Here is a 20,482-nt window from a genome sequence, read left to right as displayed (position 1 = left end):
TCATAAATTAACACAAACAGGATTCGTTTATTTCCAAATGTTATTTATGTTATTTTATGCTGATGTATTGTCTCATCCATTTGTTTTCTTTTATATTATTTTGTTTATCTTTTTCTCACCCATAGAGTAGATGTTGAATCTTTTGTTTTTTATTTTCAAATTTTTGTAAGCATAATTTCCTTTGTTACTACCAAGAATCCTCTAATCAACATTTCAAAATGACAACAACTTAATTGTGAAACTCGTCCTATCGAATTAATTTCAATGTGTAAAGGCTGTAGCATTGACAGCAGCCAGTACTCGTATATAGAGTATCATTCTTAATAAACATAATTAATATAGGAGTATTAATAACAAATTTCTTTTATTGAAGAAAAAGTGGTAATATAACCAAATTAATTTAAATTTTTATATTTTTTGTTTTGTTATGCTTGTTTTCGATTCAGCTTAGAACCATACATTAATTAAAATACACACGCAAAGAAAAAAAAACGTTTGGAAAACGTGTACCTAAAACGTTTTTCTTTTGTTAGAGTTTTTTGAATCTCTTCGAAAATTTTAAACTTTTATTACCAAAAAAAAATTGTTTGTTACAAAATTTTTATTTTTTCAATAAAAAAAATATTTTTGAACCAACAACACAGTCCATTTCGTTTATATCAAGCACTGTTCTTTTCTGACTTTAAGTCTTTAATAAGACACATTTTACAGTTCATAGTAAACATTTAATATAGTAGTATGTAATGTTGAACATCTTTGGGAATCTTTCGAACATATCTGGAAATATACGTATGTAAAAAAACAAAAAAAAACTTTTTGGAGTTCGGTCGAAGCAGGGGTCGAACTCACGACCCTTGGCATGCAAGGCGGACGTAGCAACCACTGCTCCACGGTGCCCAACTAAATGTTTGTTTCTGTTAAATAAAGTTTGTTTAATCGGTTCGTGGGCGCCGCAAGCTATGCTATATTAATATAACTTATATGGATAATTAGCTATTGATGACAATAACAGCTACGTAGCTCAGAGCATAGTGTGCTGGCTTATAAATTGCATGGTCCGCGGTTCGATTCTCCGTCCAGGCGAAAGGTAAAATTTTAAAAATTTATAAAATCGTATAATTTCTTCTACATTCTTTGTATTACAGAAAAAGGTGCTAAGAACTAAAAAACCTCGTGGAAGTGAGAAAGATTTGAGGGAAAATGCAGTTAGCAAGAAAATATTGTTTTTTTGAGTTAGTCTTTATGACATTGTTTTTACATCCTGGAAAAGAATAAACGTTTATCACAAACAGTATATACTTTTCTTCCAAGTAAACTTCCTTACAGCGAAAAGCAAATTAGAAACTTTGTTTGTCTAAAATTTCGTTTGGGAGGAAAGAATTATTTTTTTTTTGCGTGCAGGTGGTTATACAAATAGCGCAACTCTGACTCATTGATAGGAGACAAGTTCACCCCATGTAGTCACCACCATTCTCCCCTGGCTCAGTCATTGTGATGTTTGCCTCACACACGACTGTTTACTCTGCGGTGCTCGGCATAGGGGTTCGATATTGTAATAGAACATTGCTGCCACGTGATTTTTGAAGCTTTCGTCTTTTGAATTTCAATAGGAGACATTTCTTTAACAAAATGAGGTTATTCAAAGAACGTTATTCTTCATGGTTTCAGTTAAGACATATATAATGATTTATACATATTGCTACAAATTTGCAACCTAAACCAATAATTAAGAAAACATATTCACAATTTCAATGTTTATATAAAAAATATTTTGCATCTTTATTTTCGAAAACAAAGTAAAAATACTTTGACTTAAAAGCTAAATACCGGTACTTGGATCTTAAAACTACAAAGTACGATTACAACTTATACGAAACGCTACAGACTATTTACATTTGCAATGACTTAAGACTACAATAACAAACACTGTCTTGTAATCCTCTCGGCACAAAAAAGGGTGACTTACAACTAAGAGGTTCGGAAAAATGTAAAATGGATATCCTTTGCTTTTCTGTTTTTTCATTTTAGTTCATTTTTTGGAAATATTTAACACAGCTACAAGAAAGTGATGACTACCGTTGGCTAAACGATAGCCAGGATAGAAACGATGGCGAGTTGAGAGAGTCGGCGATAGAGTAGAGAGTTAGAGTAATGTCTAAGTCGACATTACTCCGAGGTACATACAGTTCTTTGCTCTCGAAATGAATGAATGCTGCTCTTGCAACGAGTAGGATACGAATAAGTGGCAAAACATCTTATAGGGCCTTTTTCGATTCAGTTTGCATGACGTTGTTATTGTTGGAAGCATCCATAGCGGCTTGTTGTTGGCAGGTGAGAGCAGCAGCGTTTTCCTTGGCCAAAGCGGCAGCAGCTGCAGCATTTTTCTTATTTTGGTAGGACTTTTGATAGAAATCTTTGAAGAGGAAGAAGAAGAAGACAGCATTGGGTAATGTGAAGCACACAGACCAGCGGGGATAATTGCATTCAGTGTACAGCAATTGGGTTTGATGGATGAAGATCAAGCAGAATTGAATCTACAAAGAAGAAAAAGTTAATTTAAAAGCCATACTTGATTTTTAATCCAATTTTACCATTTGCAAGTTGGTGATGTGTTTCTTCCACCACAAGTATTTTTGCATATGGGGACCGAAGGCCGACAAGAAGTAGTAGGTGTACATGACAATATGTACAAAGGAGTTGATGCATCCTACGAATGTACCATGACCGCCTGGGAAGTATTTGGTAGCAGCCCAAGAAATCATGGGCATCACAGAGTGGTGATATACATGCAAGAAGGTAACCTGACGTTCGTTTTTGCGCAACACAAAGAATACGGTGTCCAACAATTCACTGATTTTGGCCAAGAAATACATGTACACTCCACGGGCTTCCTGAAAGCGAGAACAGTCATATAGCGATAAGAGGGCGAATCTTATAAAGGAATATCAATGCATACTCTGTAAGCCATTGGAGTTCTGGAACGATTGACAGGTTGACATCTCCAGTTGTAGGTACTCCACACAATAATACCCTGTAAGCAATTCAAAAAATCTTAGTATGTTCTTCTCTGGATCTTTAAAAAAGATACAATGATATTTACATCATAGACCATCCAACAACTTAGCACAACTTGTATAAAGTTGTAAACTATCATTGTTCTTTCCAGTTTGAATGGTTTGCGATCCTTCATGAATTTTGGTCCCCATGATAGAACAAAATACAAGTATACTCCAATCAAACCAGCAAGAGGCACCGGTGATTTGACCAAAAACCAGTCATTGGTACGTTCATCTAATCGATAGAGAATACGATAAATTTAGATAATACAGTTTATAACAAAGTTGTGTTCTCGAGACTACTGCTCACCTGCTAATTCGGTGAATAGGAAATTCCAGTAATCGGTAGAGGTAGCATTCATCGACTCCATTATTCTGGTCGAACTTGTAGTCGTCGGTTTCTGTGTCTAAACAATTATAGTGAATTCCAATCCAAATAAGAGATAAACTGTAATAAAGAGAATAAGGATGAAGTTATACTCAGTTCTTTACTTTAAAGATTTAAAAACTTAAATTAAGTATTGAATTTTCAATAAAAAAAATTGAAATGTTTGATATACAAACTGATAATCAATTTTAACTTTGCTTTAACATATGTTTTGTATCGTTCGTTCATATCTCAGACTTATATTCCCTTTATCTAATTCAAATAACACTTAGAAATAATTGAGGCTGTGCAGTTGGAAGAAAAAATGGACTCCAACCAATAGTTCTACTGATGATACTGGAGTTGGATGAGCGTAGATTTGAAGTGGCAATTTTGAAAGTGTATATTTTAATAGCTAGATTTCCAATAACTTCAGGATAAAATGAATCAATTCTAGTCTAACCTACTAGTATACATAAAACTATATTCCATCAATGGAAGTTACAGGGCGATTACAGTGAACCGACCATATAAATACACTTTGTATAGTCTGAAACCTATTTCCGATATGGGGATTGGCAAATACAATATTCAACTATTACGTTTTCGATGTTCGATTGAATACCTTAATCGAGTCTAATTTGTGAAAATAGTGATATTGAACTGTTTTTCAAATTTTGGCTTCACCGTAGCCGGAGTCGAACAAAACTCCAGCAAAATCTTCAGACTCCGCCTCCTCCCCCCGACTCCACAGCCCTTGGTAATACCCACTTTCAATTAACCAGGTTTGTTGTGGGAAAACATGGTATTGATAGATTTCACTCAAAAAAGTAACAAATGTAACAATATTGGGCTTACGCGCTTGCTACTATGCATTTTGAATTTGGAAGTATTGACATGTAAATTATATTTTATCTTTATGAATACTACGACAGATAATAGAGCATCATAAATAACACACAAAAATTTACATATTGATATGAACAACAGAAAACTGTTAACAGTCTTCATTTGAGATAGGCCATTGACCTAAGTTGGTTGTATAGTATTTGATGGTATTTAGTTAAAACATCAAGGTCTTGTGGTAATCACTTTCTTGGTATGTAATGACATAGTTCCCTACTGATGCTGCCAACTTAGTATTACATCAATGCCTTTGGATGCTGCGAATGACTTTAGCGTTTTGGTGACCGGCTAAGTCATGGAATAAAATGTGTCTTGACAAATGTCATGTAATCCCAATTTATGATCATTAACTGTTATTAAAATGTATGAAAGATAACTATAGCCTCCATGTATAAATATGACATGGTCCCTAGAGAAAAACACATTTGTATTTATATATTTCTCAATTTTTTAGTTTCTTGCCAGACGCACCCGCAGGTTCCTCAACAATAAGTATCAAGTGAAGTAATGGCGAAATATGACGTATATTGGCCAAAACGAAACAATAATATTTCAAGTAAAATAATAAGGGAAAATTGGGTCTAGGTGCTACTTAATATGATAGCAATGTGGTCACAACGAATAAAACGAGATTTACTCATACAAGAGTACAGCATGGTAAAGTGAAATCTTGGCTAGATGCATGAAATGGTTGACTGCATAACATGTCACTTCCGACAGTTACGAGTAATTTGGCCCATTAAATAAAAAAATAAAACAACATATGTATATATATGAGTTCATCAAACAACATCAATGACTAATTTGAAAAAGAATTTTGTTTTGCAATTAATAACACATTTCATGGTTTTTCGTATACGAATTTGTATTCATTGAAAGTAGTTCTAAACACATGAACTATGCGTGAGACTTTGCTTGCTATGTTTTTGATATGGGGTTTATTCAAATAGGTGCTTCAAACAATTTAGTAGTTGTAGTAGTATCATCATAGACATTTGTAATTGATTAGGAAATTTCTGAAGAGCCATTATACCTAATTGTTAGCTATTTACTGGAAATTAAATTCCAATTAATTGTATTTTTCAGAAAAGCCATAACTAAAAAATGTGTCAAGGTTTCCAAAATTTTGAATAAAATTAAAATCTACCTTTCATATTTTTTTAAATAAAAACATTTTTATTGAAGCACCTTCCTATTGCATATATCTACCTTTTTGTGGATAATTATTGCAAAGTGGAGAACACAACCAAAGTTAGCTCATACCTAATCAAGAAAGTGCTAATAAGAAAACGTCACCGCCTTTTGTAGTAAACGAACCTTGAATATGTTCTCAAGAAGACTTCATCTTCGACAAACAGAATTCCAAAACATGTAAATTAAATATTTGTTTCAATTCCTCTCAATCATTTGGATGTTCTTGCATATGTATATATGTTTAAATAAAAATTGGTTCTGGTTTGCTTTGTTCTTTTGCTTGACCACTTCTAGCCTCCAATGAGAATTAGTTCATAACTTGTCTAACTGATTAGGTGACCTTGTCATCACCATCATCAATGTGTTGTACAATGAATTGACAAATATTTGTTGTCTCACACGGATTTAAATGCTTATGGAGGGGACTGACTGACTTATTTTGTTTATTTTAGTGCTGGCTTTTTTAGTTTCATGCAAACATTCGTAAAATCGTTATCACCCATGTGAACTGTGTGCAAGCTTAAGCACATGAACCCAAAGTACCAAACACCTAGAGACAATGAATCTGCGGCTATGGCCGGATGACCAAAATCTACACAGAATTGCTTGGTTGGTTTTCTTTATGGTTTGCCGAACATACATCGCCAAAGGGAAACACACATTCTGTGTCTATTTGTATGTTAATTAATATGTTTACTAATTATTAATTACAAATTAATCTCACTAAATTATATTTATACTTTAAAACCATAACAAAAATAAATATGGAAAAACTAACTGCGATCTGGTCTAACAACGAGTGTTAGATTCTACATTGTATTTGCCACTTTACATTAAAAAAATATCTATTTTACTTTTAAAATACTTAATATAACAGAAAATCAAACAGTCTGTGCATATTGACACATGGATTAATCATTTTGAATATTAATATCTCATATGAGATAAAACTCTTGCTTTATATTTTTACAAATTGTAATCTACAAATTCTCACTTCACAACAAAAGACTTGACACAAAAACTTGAAGATTTTACTACCATCTCGCAGGCTAAAACAAAAGACTTAAGACGCATACTTCTAAAAATGCCAGACTTACTAAAAAATATGATGCCTACTTTTCGGGGCACATAGGTTTGAATAGAATTTTGAATTTAAATAACAATGAAAGTATCTGCAATTTAAATATTTATATTTTCTAATTCTTTTGAGTGGAATGACTCACTTAAACTCAATAAAATAATTTATTCATACATATTCAATGAACTAGATATAAACCATCAAATATTAAATGAAATACTCTTTATAAATATGTAAATATTTATTTATTTATTTTTTTTTTTTTTGTTTCAAAATCTTATTTATTGTATACTCTTTATATAAAAGAGGAACTATAGTTTCATTTCGAGGAAATTGTGTCTACTTTCATAGATAAAAGGGCAAATGACTGATTTGTTTTTGTAAGTAAGAGTAAAAGAAATCCGCATTTCTAGATTGTTTGTCGTTGACCACTTTTCGTTTGTGCGAAAACATGGATGGCCATAATACTTTCTAATTTTAGATTTATGCAAAGTCATTTTTTAATTTTCTTCAACTTACAATTATAGTGAAGTGATTTTAATGTGAAGTTATAAAGAACTATTTGAAATTCATGGTCTTAACGAGTAATTTAAAACTAAGCACAACTAACAAAGATATGCAGGATCATGCAAAAAATATACAGATAAAAAGGTAAATTTGTAATGAATGTATCATATTTTATAAAATTAACATTGTGGTCCTACTCTAAATGTGAATTCTACCTCATATATTATTTAGATGAATATTTAACTAAGCCCTTTTGAGAAAATTCTTCTAGAAAAGTCCACGGTGTAAAATATGCAAATTTAGTAAAAGTTTATTGTATATAAAAGATGACACGTGCTTAGGTAAATAAATTCAAGGTATAATTACACTATACTACAAAATTAAAAAAAGACAATAGTTTAGCTTCTAAGAACTTTTTAAGTTACAGCTGTTGTGATAATGGCTGGCGACAAATCAACTATTAAAGTTGCAATCTAATTTCATAAGCTTAACAATTAAATTGAGTTATAGAGGTGCATAGTTGCAAATTGCATGCGACTAATTCTATTCTGACCATATTCATATAAATTGATGTTTTGAAATTATTACCCTTCTAAAATTGAATATAATATGTTGGGTAATTGCAGCAAATGTGGTATACCCATTTGTTTTTCGAAAACCAAATTTTTTGTTTTTCTTCGACGAGGCTAAGATTTTACCACATTCATTTTACTAGTGTTAGCCATCCACGCAACTATGAGCGAAAAATTAGAAACCCATAATTTCGCATATATATTTGCGAATTTATTAAAAAACACATTAAGCGCGGATTCACAAAATGTGCAGGTAATGTGGTACACCATAATGTAGATTTTTTTTGTAAAAAAAATAAATGCTATATGTGTATCGCAATTGCATACATTTTTTGCTTATTTAGTACTCGTCAATTATTTACATCCGAAAATTAATAAATTTAAAATATATCTTCACACAAAACGAAATGATTAAGAACGACCAAACAAAAACCTTCGAGCACGGGTAAATGTGAATTCTTTCAACTGGCACAAAGAAAGAGTTGCAAAAATCAAATTGATCTTTGATAGCTTCATTTTCTGACAGCCACAATCTATTCAGCTTGGTTTAGTTCTTCGTATGTTGTTAGATAGAGAAAAAAGCTACTATACCACATTACCAGCACTTACCCTACTCTGATACACACTTTAATTAAAAAAAAAACAGTTTTTTGTTTTATTGAACTTAGACACTTGCTTTGAAATTTATCTGAGAAGAAATGTCATTTTTTCTTTTAAGTTTCGGTCTTTTAGAGTAAAGAAAAAATCTTATATAGGTTATGATTTATTTAGGATGTGGCATCCTTAAAATTATGTTCATTATATATGTTTTAAGGAAACCGATTCTTTTTGTCTTTTCCAATTTCAGATTTCAAAACGTAGAAAGTCAATGTTTTACAAAAATGGTGTTAAATATATGGCCTAAAATTGTTTACCAATTTATATTGAAAGCAACTAATTTCCATAGGTAGTCATTGAAAAGGGCCTTCTATAATACTAATACTTTCGCATTTGTCATTAATAATTCATTAGACTTCATAATAAAACGATTTCACATCTATGTATTACAAGGTTTTAGCCATAGAAACGGCATATAATGTAAAAAATTGTGTAAATTAAGTAAGATCTGAATTGTTATATATATCGTAAAAAAGAATTTTAGAGATCACATAAAAATTGGTGAATATTTTATAGTTCTAATTTGTAGTTTGGGATTCAGGAGGCATTATTTATTTATCTTATGGGATTGCCATAAAATTGAATATTGATTAAAACAGGTTCAGTAAATCTGATGCCATTTATTAATCATTGTGAAGAAGAAGACACAACTTTGTTTTATGGATGATTGGCAAGGTAATGGATTTCTTTTCCAACTAAAACTGTATTGTGTTACATTGCTTTAGGAGCATGCTCAGTTTTATTATTATTTTACTTAGAAGAATACCAACTTAGAACGAATATAGTGTGAGTTGAGGGTTGGACTATAAACAATCAATTAACAAATTTAAATATATAATAGCTGTAATTTCAGGAATGTTTTACTAAATTTGTATAAACACAGAGGGCAGTGACTTTAGGTTTTATGACCACAGAAGGGTCATACTGGTAAACGCTATCAACATAACTCTATTACATATAGTGTTGAGAATTGATAGATTAAAATTTAATATACAAACTAGTCCAGTAAATAAATTGGAATTTCTTCCCAAGTCATTACATTTAATGTACATTCAAAAATGGCCTATAGGCTTTTTCTTGCGGGTTAAAATATACCAATCATTTGATTTTCGTTGGTTCGCAACAAGTTAAGATTTTTACCGGGCATAAAACACAGTAAGAACATAAAAAATACTTGAAATTCCGAAAAATAATTGAAAATAGTATTGAAGTGGAATTTTCAATAAAGTATGTTATTGTATTATTCAATACATAGACATTAAAAATTTAAGAAAATGTTTAAAGTTTTCTCAAATGAAGTCCAAAATACTGAAAAAGCATGATATCTGAAAAACTAATTAAAAAGTCAATTCAACAGATGCTTAAAAATATGACTTCCATTCTATGACATGCCCATGTAAAATTCATTGCTTCTGATTTGATTTTGCACTACTTCCGGGTCCAAAAATATTTTTAATTGTTTTTTTTTGCTGAAATTAGATATATTCTTTAATAATACATATATTAAAGAATATATGTAATATATCTATATTCTTTATATTCATATATATATATATATATATATATATATATATATATATATATATATATATATATATATATATATATATATATATATATATATATATATATATATATATATATATATATATATATATATATATATATATATATATATATATATATATATATATATATATATATATATATATATATATATATATATATATATATTCAAAAAGTTTCCATTCCACTTTCTAAGAATGTTAATATTAAATCAAGTCGTATTTCATGTGAGTTATGAATATTGAAAGAGCCAGATTTTGTTTGAGTGCAACTTTAAAGATTTGAAATCCCCTATATATGATAGTTTTTTGTAACGCATTTTTTTAAAATTCTCTTCTGTAAGACACTATTCAATACGCATTTGACTTATAGGGGCTTACAACATTGTTTCCCTTATATGTAATATTACAGGGGGAATTATTGGATACCAGTAATGATGGGAAATAATAATTACAATTGGTATTCAATATTGGTTACCATTAACCATGTTCGAAGATAGATATCTTCGAAATCATAATTTGTGAGTTTTAATGTTTTTTATTTGTAGGGATTTTAGGGTGGAACAAAGATTTTCCAACATAAGAAAGTTGGGCTATCTTCTCCAAACTATAATATGGAAGCAGATTAAATTAATCAGTATATAAAATATATGTCGTAAAAAATGGTTTGTGAGTAAGTGTATGAAATTGTTTTAGAAAGTATCAACATTTTAATTGGAGAATATTATCATTTCTATCTAATTATATAATACACTTCTAAAATCCACCTCAACTCACTTTTTGTGGATTTCGAGATTAATGTGAATGGGCTATAACTAAATTTAAATAATTTGCAATTTCTTTCAAAAAATTACTTTAAGGACAAGATTGGAGACAATCGTGATTACACGCAAAGAAAAAAAAACGTTTGGAAACGTGTACCGAAAACGTTTTTCTTTGGTTAAAGTTTTTTTAATTTCTTCGAAAATTTTAAACTTTTATCACCAAAAAAATTCGTTTGTTACAAAATTTTTATTTTTCAATAAAAAATATTTTTGAACCAACAACACAGTCCATTTCGTTTATATCAAGCACTGTTCTTTTCTGACTTTAAGTCTTTAATAAGACACATTTTACAGTTCATACTAAAAATTTTATATAGTAGTATGTAATGTTGAACATCTTTTCGGAATCTTTCGAACATATCTGGAATATATGTAAAAAAAAACAAAAAAAAACTTTTTGGAGTTCGGTCGAAGCAGGGCTCGAACCCACGACCCTTGGCATGCAAGTCGGACGTAGCAACCACTGCTCCACGGTGCCCAACTAAATGTTTGTTTCTGTTAAATAAAGTTTGTTTAATCAGCTCGTGGGCGCCGCAAGCTATGCTATATTAATATAACTTATATGGATAGTTAGCTATTGATGCCAATAACAGCTACGTAGATCAGTGGATAGTGTGCTTACTTACAAATTGCATGATCCGCGGTTCGATTCCCCGTCCAGGCGAAAGGTAAGATTTTAAAAATTTATAAAATTGTATAATTTCTTCTACATTGTTTGTATTACATAAAAAGGAGCTAAAAACTAAAAAAACCTCGTGGAACTGAGAAAGAATTGAGGGAAAATGCAATTAGCCAGAAAAGATTGTTTTTTGAGTTAGTCTTTATAAAATTGTTTTTACATCCTGGAAAAGAGTAAACGTTTATCACAAACAGTATATACTTTTCTTCCAAATAAACTGCCTTACAGCGAAAAGCAAATTAGAAACGAACTTTGTTTGTCTAAAATTTCGTTTGGGAGGAAAGAATTATTTTTTGCGTGTAGATACCGGTTCATTCACGCCCTAGACTACAAGGAATTTAGTTTGTTTAAAAGTCTATTTCGGAGAAAATCATTGTATGTTTGTAAAAGTCTAATATACAAATAGTTTAAGTTAAGTAAGAAATTAACCATTGCTCAACAGGTGTTCACATATGAATAATTCTAATACCTTATTTTTTACTACAATTTAATACTTTCCAGAAATCTAACTCCGAAAGTATATATATTATAAATACATTAGGACAACTAATTTATGTAACATTAAAGACAAATGCCTCTAATATAAATATATATCTGAATTAATATATCTTTATATTAAAGGTGCTCAATATGATTTTAAATAAAATTCTTTGGAAAATTTGGTTCAGTATACTAATTTATAATTGTAACACTCATTGATAAGAGATAAGTTAACCACTTGCCATACCACAATGGACTGGATAGTGCCAGCAAACCTAATCTATTAATTTTATGCATGTAAACTTTTAATTGAGGCAGATTGCTTTCCTAATGTATCTTTTTGGAAGGAAATCCTGTCTTGGGCTTAGAATCAATACCAACTTCCCTTATTGATCCCTGTGTCCAAAATAGAAAATAATATTATCTCAGATTTCTTTATATATCGAATAAATTTTTCATCATAAAACCATATTTATCATTTATCATAAAACCATAGTAATAACCTTCATTACTTGTAAATCGTTAACACGTGGATATTACAATTAAATGGCAAATCTTTTTGACACTTTCCTCACACTACCACAATTTTCATGTCAAAAGACTGCAAATGAAATGATTTTTCAAAAGAAAACGAGACATAACATTTTTAAGTCATTCTAAGCATTTTTTAGATTTTTGTTTTTAGTATTACAACGAAATGATGTTCAATTTTTTTTCTTGTCAAAACGTAATTACTTAAATTATAAGACAATGATAATTCAAACGCCCAGATTTGCAATAAGTTAAGACACATTAGCAACACTTATTTTTTATAAGAAGTTTTTCTCCTTCTCAGCAGGAACTGCTCACCTCTTATCTGTTAGTCGTAGAACAAATCTCAAATTTCTGAAATATATCCGTTTAGTTTTTATAGTCTTTTTCGCTATGCGTGAATTATTTTGTGTTCCTTTTTGTCACATATGCAATACAGCTTTTTTCGTTTTCTCGTTCGTATTAATTTCTATTTTAGATCTTTATTAGGAGAACTGAATACGCTCTACTATTTTGTTCACTACACTCGAAACCTTTGACATCCGCTTCCCACGAATCCCATTCACAAACTGATCGGTTGGATGAATGTGTACGGCACTAAGTATACAATCTCTGAAGAGTTAGCGGTACCTTAACACTTTGGCAAAAAGACTTGCCTTGCTACACAACATAAGATCTTGTGAGCAAAGAAGCCTGCATGTGATGGCAATGTATGTATGTGCTTGGCAAAACCTTACAAGATACCACACACACACATACACTATTCTAGCACTCCGGTTCATACATACACTCGCACACAACCTGCTATAGGGTAAGGGTATTCGTAGCATTCACAATGCTAAGGTTCTTTAACAAAAGTTTTTGTACTTGACTGTGTAGTGTAGCCTGTTAGACCTCTATGCCTGTTAATCGTATGGTGGGGTCCATTTGCATATATATATATATATATATATATGTGTGTATGGTTTTCTATGAAGATATAGGCTGAATACTGACCATACGTTTACAGACCTTCTTTAATTAATGCATGTGAATAAGCTTAGTTGGTTCACAGAGAATCGAACCACCAATACTAATAACCAATAGAAGAAAATAAAAAATACATAAAAAGCAGATGATTTTAAGCAGACTAGAAATCGCCAACTGTGAAATAAAAGAAAAAGTTCTTCGTGTCAACTTGAAATAGCATCTGCCGGTTCTTGCTTGTCTGTTGTTACTCTATTCATATATATATTTTCGATATTCATCATTTTATCCATATTTTGTATTATCTTTTGTTATCACCATCTTTATCATGATTGCGCCGTGTTTTCATTTTCTTCTGAATTGTATTTTTTTATTATTTTTCTTTTATTAAAAACAAAACTTGAACCACAACACTATCCACTTTTGATTTTCATATTATTTTTTATCCATTTGAATTTATTTGTTTGTGTTTACAATTTTAAGTTTATTTCCTGTTACGACAAGTTTGAGATGATAATTTTTACTGTTAGATATAACTGTTCAATTATTATTATTCGGTGGGGATGCGTTATGATTTTGCTACGTTATGTGGGATTTTTGATAGTGATGATGCCGCAAAGCATAATCTTGGCATTGAACTTGATATTCTCACAGATTTCGTAGACACATAAATGCTTATATTAATATGTCAAAAGGTTTAGACTTAAGTGAAATCAAGAAATATGATTGTAGTTACCAAGCAGTAGGTTTTATTTTCCATTTCAATCATAACTAACATACCTTGCATGTTTGATTCATGTCAAAACCTTTGAGAACAGCTGCTACTTTAGCTCAGGATAACATTCACATACACGAAGGATTTTATTTCGAGAGAGATTCAGTGAAAATAGTAAGGGGAATATTCAGTGGAATTACATAATTTCGAAAATATTAAAAATCGAAAAAAAATCGAAAATGAAGTTTAAGCTAGGTGCACTCAGAAAAAGTGAAACCTATATATCATACGTTTGAAGAAAGTTTCCATGACTTTAGTAATTTTTTGCGTACGTTAGTTAAATGAAATAAAAAAGTTGACAAATTATACACAAATGAAGAATAAAGTTTTATGAAGCACAAAATAGTTCAGAATTTCTTAAAATTTGTAGATTTTACCAATAACCATCTTGAACTTCGTATGGCAATTTTTGCAATTTTGAACTTCAATTTTTTCCTTCAAAATAAAAAAAAATAATTTAGTCGAATAAATTCTACTGAATTTGTCGAAAATTATTTACTTATTTATGTGAAATCGGCGTTGCATATGCGTTTCTAATACAGTTTAGTTAAAATTTTCTAAAATTAAGTTACATTTTCCTTCTTTGTGGGTTCAATTGAGCCGAGTGGCAAAGTAAATGCAAATATTAACTCAATATGAAAGATTATGCAACCTAAATTTTAGTTTATGCAATTACAAAATACGAGTATTAAGGATAAGTTTCATTTAAATAAAGAAGTTTTAAATAAAATTTTTAACCTTAGCATTAAAAATGATTTTCGTTAAATTCAGAATACAAATCTTTGAAATTTGCGTCCCACCGTTAAAGTATGTCTTCCAATAAAGGCTAATTTTCCTTAAAACAACTTTTGTTTTAAAGTTTTATTAAGGCTAATTTTCCTTAAAATAAAGAAAATAACTTTTGTTTTAAATGTTAATAATGTTTAAATTAATTGGGATATTGAATCTTTGGATTAAAGATAAGAAAACTTCTAATATAGGCTTTGCATCATTGCTTTAATTTTTGTTTGCAATTAAGAAAACATTGTGGATATTCAAGCATCAGTAATAATTTGTATTTTTAAACTTGAATTTTTTGTACATGAACAGCTATTCTATTCTAGATAAATGAGATCTGTATCCTAATTTTAAATTTATAGAGTTTAGATTTAAAGATAGATTGTTTCCTAAAAATGTCTTTATTATAAAGAAGCAGCATCTTTGGCTCGGAACCAATATCAACATACTTAAGGAAAGGTCAAAATCTTTGGATCCAAGCAAACTGTTCTTGAATGTACGTCTCTGAAATAAAGCAATTTTTAATTTAAAGAAATCATCATGCCAACCCGATAGACTTTTACAATTACAATTAAATCCCTAACATCGATTACTTTCACACTTCTTACATCACTTGGTATTAAATTTATGTTCATACAAAAAATATGAATCTTTTGAATGAAATTTTAATAGACACTACACTGAAAAAAAAGCATACCCGGTTCCAAAGATTTTGTCTTTACTTTAAAAAATTTGGTATTGATTCCGAGCCAAAGAAGCGGAGAATACAAGTAAGGATACTTTTAAGACACAATTCTCTTTTAAAATCCGGTTTTGTGTACTTTTAATTTTTCGCTTTTTCAGCTTTTTTTCTTCATATGCTATCAAAGTCCTTTAAAAACAAGTTAACGACGACTTTATTTTCCAAATTAAGACTCCACTTCTAGTAGAAATTATGCTGTGTTTCAAGTAAAAAACATCTTTAAAATAAAGTGTTGAAAAACATGTCCTATATTTAAACGATTTTTTGCTTTGTAGTCAAGATGCAAAAAGACAACAAATTTAAAGACAATTACATTAAATTTAAAGATTTTTTCTAAATTATTAAAGTCAAGTTGACCTTAGCCCAAACATTTTTTCTTTCATGTTATGATATCCATTTTTAAATCAAATCACTTAATTATAAGGACAATACGACTTCATTGAAAAGTTTGTCGACCTTTGGTCAAGGAAAGAAACTTTATACTAGAGAAATGCGACTTCTATGCTAAGCAAAATTTGCATACGTATTTTAAAGACATGAAATCTTTGACCTCACGACAATATTTTGTTCAGTATAGGTAACATATAACCTATTCTGTTGCCCATATGAAAAAATTTATTGACAGTTTATAGAAGGAATTTCTATGGTAGGAAGCACATATATTATTGGATACTGCCGAAACATTAATATGTTTGTTTTATGTGAACATATTATATGTTTGGAAGCATTTTTAGCCAAAAAATATTATATGCTTGGAAGAATTTTTCCCAAAGACGAAATATTTTAGTTCTTGGCACCTTTTTCTGTAATACAAATAATGTTGAAGAAATTATTCACTTTTATATTTTTTTTTAAATTTTACCTTTCGCCTGCACGGAGAATCGAACCGAGGACCATACTGTTTGTAAGCCAACACACTATCCACTGGACTACGTAGCTGTTATAGTCACCAGTAGATAATTATCGTTATAAGTTACCTTTATATAGCATAGTTTGCAGCGCCCACGAGCCCATGCAAACATAACATTATTTAACAAAAACATACATTTGTTTGCCACGTGGAGGAGTGGTTAGCATGCCTGCCTTGCATGCAAAGGGTCGTGGGTTCAATCCCTGCTCCGACCGAATACTTTTTTTTTAATTTACACATTTATATTTATACTATATTAAATTTTTATAATGAAACTTCTCAACTCCTCGTGGACTACTTATTAATAAAGAGGAACTAAACTTTTTTTTATACATTTTACTGTGTAATTTTTCACTATTTCCTCCTTATTTCATTTTACCGTCCCAACTCTAAAAAGAGTATAGTGCCCTTTCGTTATTTTTATGAAGACCCCTGATTTCTTTTAACGAACCAAGAAAAAAATTGTGCCCATAATGCCAAAATGATAAACAAAACACATGTCCACACATACATAAAATGTTGCTCTCAAGGCGAAAACATATGCTGTTTGTTTTTCAAATGTCTATTCTCTTGGTTCCGAATGTCTATTCTCTTTATTCAAATTAAATAATATTTAGACTTAAGCATATCAAATTTTTGGCCTTATCATAAAACAGTTTTCCGAAACAACATACAAGCGGTTTCACAGAAATTGTTCTCTTTTGATTCTTTCGCTGTGTTATGTTGATATCTTTCGTCAACTCTCCCGGTTTCCATCTCTATTTCTTTCTCTATACTCTCTCTGTCGCTTTGAATAAAATATCACAACATATGTATGTTTAGTCGAAATTTGTAAATTTATATATGTTTGCATTCACACATAAGATTTTTATGAAACAATCATGTCCATAATATATTCTAACATATTAACATAGATGTCCCAAACATTTAGTGTTAGTTTAGGAACATTACATGTTTGCACTTAAATATATTGTGTTTTAAAATTGTGCCCGAAACACATTTTGTTTATATCGGAACATATGAAAACATATTTTTCTAACAGTGTGGGAGTATAGAAATAGGCTCGTCTTATTTATTCTTTTAGGCCATTTTCAAATTAAACCTAATTTAGCTAGTTTATAAAATATGTTTTATAATCACCAGTACAATAAAATTTTAAAGTAAGGACATCGCCAATATAAATAAACTTTGTTAGCCAAAATTTTCCTTTCGGAGTTTAGTATCAAAATAAACTTAATAAAATGTTTTCTGTTTATTCCGATTTCTATTTTGTCGTTGTCCAAAACGTTTCATTTCATTATATTTATTTTATATAAAAAGTAGAGAATGAAATTAATTTATTCGTACTTACTGTTGTCCCAAGAACATCCCGCAGGTGACAAGGGAGAACTTCTCATATCTATGAGAGATAATTTGTTTTAAGCTTTTTTATTTAGGTTTTTCGTTTAAAAACATTATCGTGCATATTTTCAGGAACCGAAAGAAAAGGCTCAGAATTTTTTACATTTTACATTATATTGCTTCACGTTTATTACAATAAATATAAAATAATATACACTAGTAATAAGTATAGACCCAATGGCGTTAATGTCTGCCGTCAAACTAATATTGATAGACTTATTGTATATTTTTTGCTTGTGAGGTTTCTGTATCATTTCATAAAAGTTGCCACTTTTTCAAAATGCTGGCACAATAAATTTCTCTTTGATACAATTTGCACCAAATCCTAGCAAAAAATTTGCAAGTTTTTCTAAAGGCACAACTTTAAAAGCTCTTTCAAAAATGACCTCCCAAAGATGTTCTTTATTTTAACTACACAGGAAGTTCTTTTAATTAAATTTTTTTATAACTCGCTTTTTAGGTTAAAAACAGAGTAAGAATTAATAAAATTGGTGGCAATTATTTAAATTTTGTCTAAAAATGTTCTAAATTCATTCTAGAAAAATTGCGAATTTTGCAAATATTTGGGGTCAAATGTTTCAGACGAATTTATTAAAAATTATAAAAAATTATAAAAATTGTTTATTTGGAAAAATAACACAAAATTTTTCAATTCACATCCAAAACAGTGAATTCGGATCAAACCTTAAGAAGTGATGCAAATTCAGTGCAACGGCTGTTGGAATGGTGAACATCCAATGACAAGCCAATGTTAAATTCATAGTTTTGTAGTCAAGATACTAAAAGTCAAAAAAATTAAGACTATTTCATTAATTTTGAAAAATATTTCAAAATATTAAAAATATCCATTTTTAAGTCGAATCACTTAACTATAAAGAACAAATGGTTTCATTTAAAGTTATAAAACTTTGTTTATGATTTTGACATTAACATGTCCATAACTATTGCCATAATATATAAATAATATGTCAGGTTGATAGAAGGCCATATTATGAAATAAAAACTGTATGTATGTACAAAGCATATGGAGAAATCAGATTTCTCCCCTGAAACAACAGCTAAAAAGGCGATATGGCAACATTGTGCTAAATGTATCAAGAAATCAATGAATAAATAACAAGTCTAACATCGCCCATTTGGCACAGAAGAGGTAAAGAAGAAAGCTCATTAGCCACATAAAATTACGATAGCAGAAGCAACTACGCTTGGTTTTATGTTTTTCTTTCGATACAATGGCAGCTAAATACTGACAAATGTTTAATGTAGTCCATATTTGCATTAATACCGTTCCGCAAGATTCTGAGCGAATTTACATTTATTTCATAAATGCAAATTTACATATATCAAAATAGTTAACTCTACCCAATTTTATTTTTAAATACAAATATAACAAAATGGTTGAAAAGGATTTCACTGGAATATTCGTTAGAGATTAGGTTATGTATAGTTCCAACCCGTCAATTTAGGCTCACATATATTATTCAGTGGCATTGTGATACCTGCGAAATGCCAAGCTTGGCTAATGACAAGGGACCTCATTTTTACAGCCAAGTCCGAACAACATTTCTCATTACGGTGCAACCACGGCTAATTTCGCTAATGTTATATACACAGAAAAAAAAAGTGTCTTGTAAATGTAAGGACCATTTTAACTTTCACATAGTTCAACAAATTTACTGTAATATAGTTCATTTTTCGTAACCACAACGAAAATTAACTTAGCTAAAGGAAAACTTATAAAAATTCAGTAAATGTTTTTTAGTTCACTAACTACGAAATGGGAAGGATTTTTCCTTAAATAAATTTCCAACACAGTAGTTAATGCATCGTTGATTCTATTATAAAAATGCATGGGCAATATAAAAATCTTACTACGAAATGTGGACAATTTACTAAGAAAAAATTTTGTATGGAAAAAAATTTTTGTAGTAAAAATTAACTGAACGACATTACCGATTCGTTTGATGGCTACCTACAGATTATTTCCCTTTTTATTATAAGTTGGAGTGTTTTTCCTTACATTGCAAATTTTAGATAAAGTAGAATAAAAAGTAGTTAATATAATCCTTGACGGGTGTATATAATTTTTTATAGATTCCTCATAGATTTGGTATATATCAGTTATGTTGATGCATTTATGAAGTGCACACGTGGATTTAATTTTGCAAAATTGTACGTGCGGTATTGGTGTTTATTAATGAAAATACATTTATTCGAAACATTTTAGAAACTGAGAAGTTAATGATGTGATGTTAGAGTAATCAAAAACGCTTTTTATTGATAAGAAATTAAGGAACTGTATATTTCTGTTAATAGTTTAAAATTAGTGCGAATTTTTAATTGATTTACATAAAAAATATACAACATGAGTGGTAATAGGACGATCTATATTTATTCTACATCTGGATCACAGGTTGGAGATGCAACCATTTTTTTGAATCTATATATTTTATGTTACAGCAATTCCTACAGGTGAGTACTAAGTTCGAGTTTAG

General features: G+C 29.9%; 1 protein-coding gene across 2 annotated transcripts; it reads right to left on the bottom strand.

Moving 5' to 3' along the window:
- Positions 1 to 1,746: 1,746 nt before the first annotated feature.
- On the bottom strand, positions 1,747 to 18,166 carry sit (ELOVL fatty acid elongase stuck in traffic). 2 transcript variants are annotated; one of them, XM_075288603.1, is made up of 6 exons: positions 17,938 to 18,166; positions 3,367 to 3,504; positions 3,101 to 3,291; positions 2,957 to 3,031; positions 2,592 to 2,891; positions 1,747 to 2,534 (listed from the first exon to the last, which is right to left on the bottom strand). In XM_075288603.1, the coding sequence occupies exons 2-6, from the start codon at positions 3,425 to 3,427 to the stop codon at positions 2,256 to 2,258; spliced, it is 906 nt and encodes a 301-aa protein (XP_075144718.1). In that variant the 5' UTR covers positions 3,428 to 3,504; positions 17,938 to 18,166; the 3' UTR covers positions 1,747 to 2,255. The 2 variants fall into 2 exon arrangements, with proteins under 2 accessions (XP_075144718.1, XP_075144719.1); XM_075288604.1 differs by lacking the exon at positions 17,938 to 18,166 and adding an exon at positions 12,735 to 12,947.
- Positions 18,167 to 20,482: the final 2,316 nt, after the last annotated feature.

The sequence above is a fragment of the Haematobia irritans genome, chromosome 1, assembly GCF_050003625.1.
Source record: "Haematobia irritans isolate KBUSLIRL chromosome 1, ASM5000362v1, whole genome shotgun sequence".
NCBI lineage: Eukaryota > Metazoa > Arthropoda > Insecta > Diptera > Muscidae > Haematobia > Haematobia irritans.
Note: the sequence above shows the minus strand (reverse complement) of the source record. Positions and strands in the feature narration are given on the sequence as shown.

Coding starts and splice junctions, on each gene's coding strand:
- sit (XM_075288603.1), bottom strand. CDS start 3,427: ATGGAGTCGATGAATGCTACCTCTACCGATTACTGGAATTTCCTATTC. Junction 3,292..3,366: donor CCTATTCACCGAATTAGCAG/GTGAGCAGTAGT, acceptor TCTATCGATTAG/ATGAACGTACCAATGACTGG. Junction 2,892..2,956: donor GAACTCCAATGGCTTACAGA/GTATGCATTGAT, acceptor TCTCGCTTTCAG/GAAGCCCGTGGAGTGTACAT.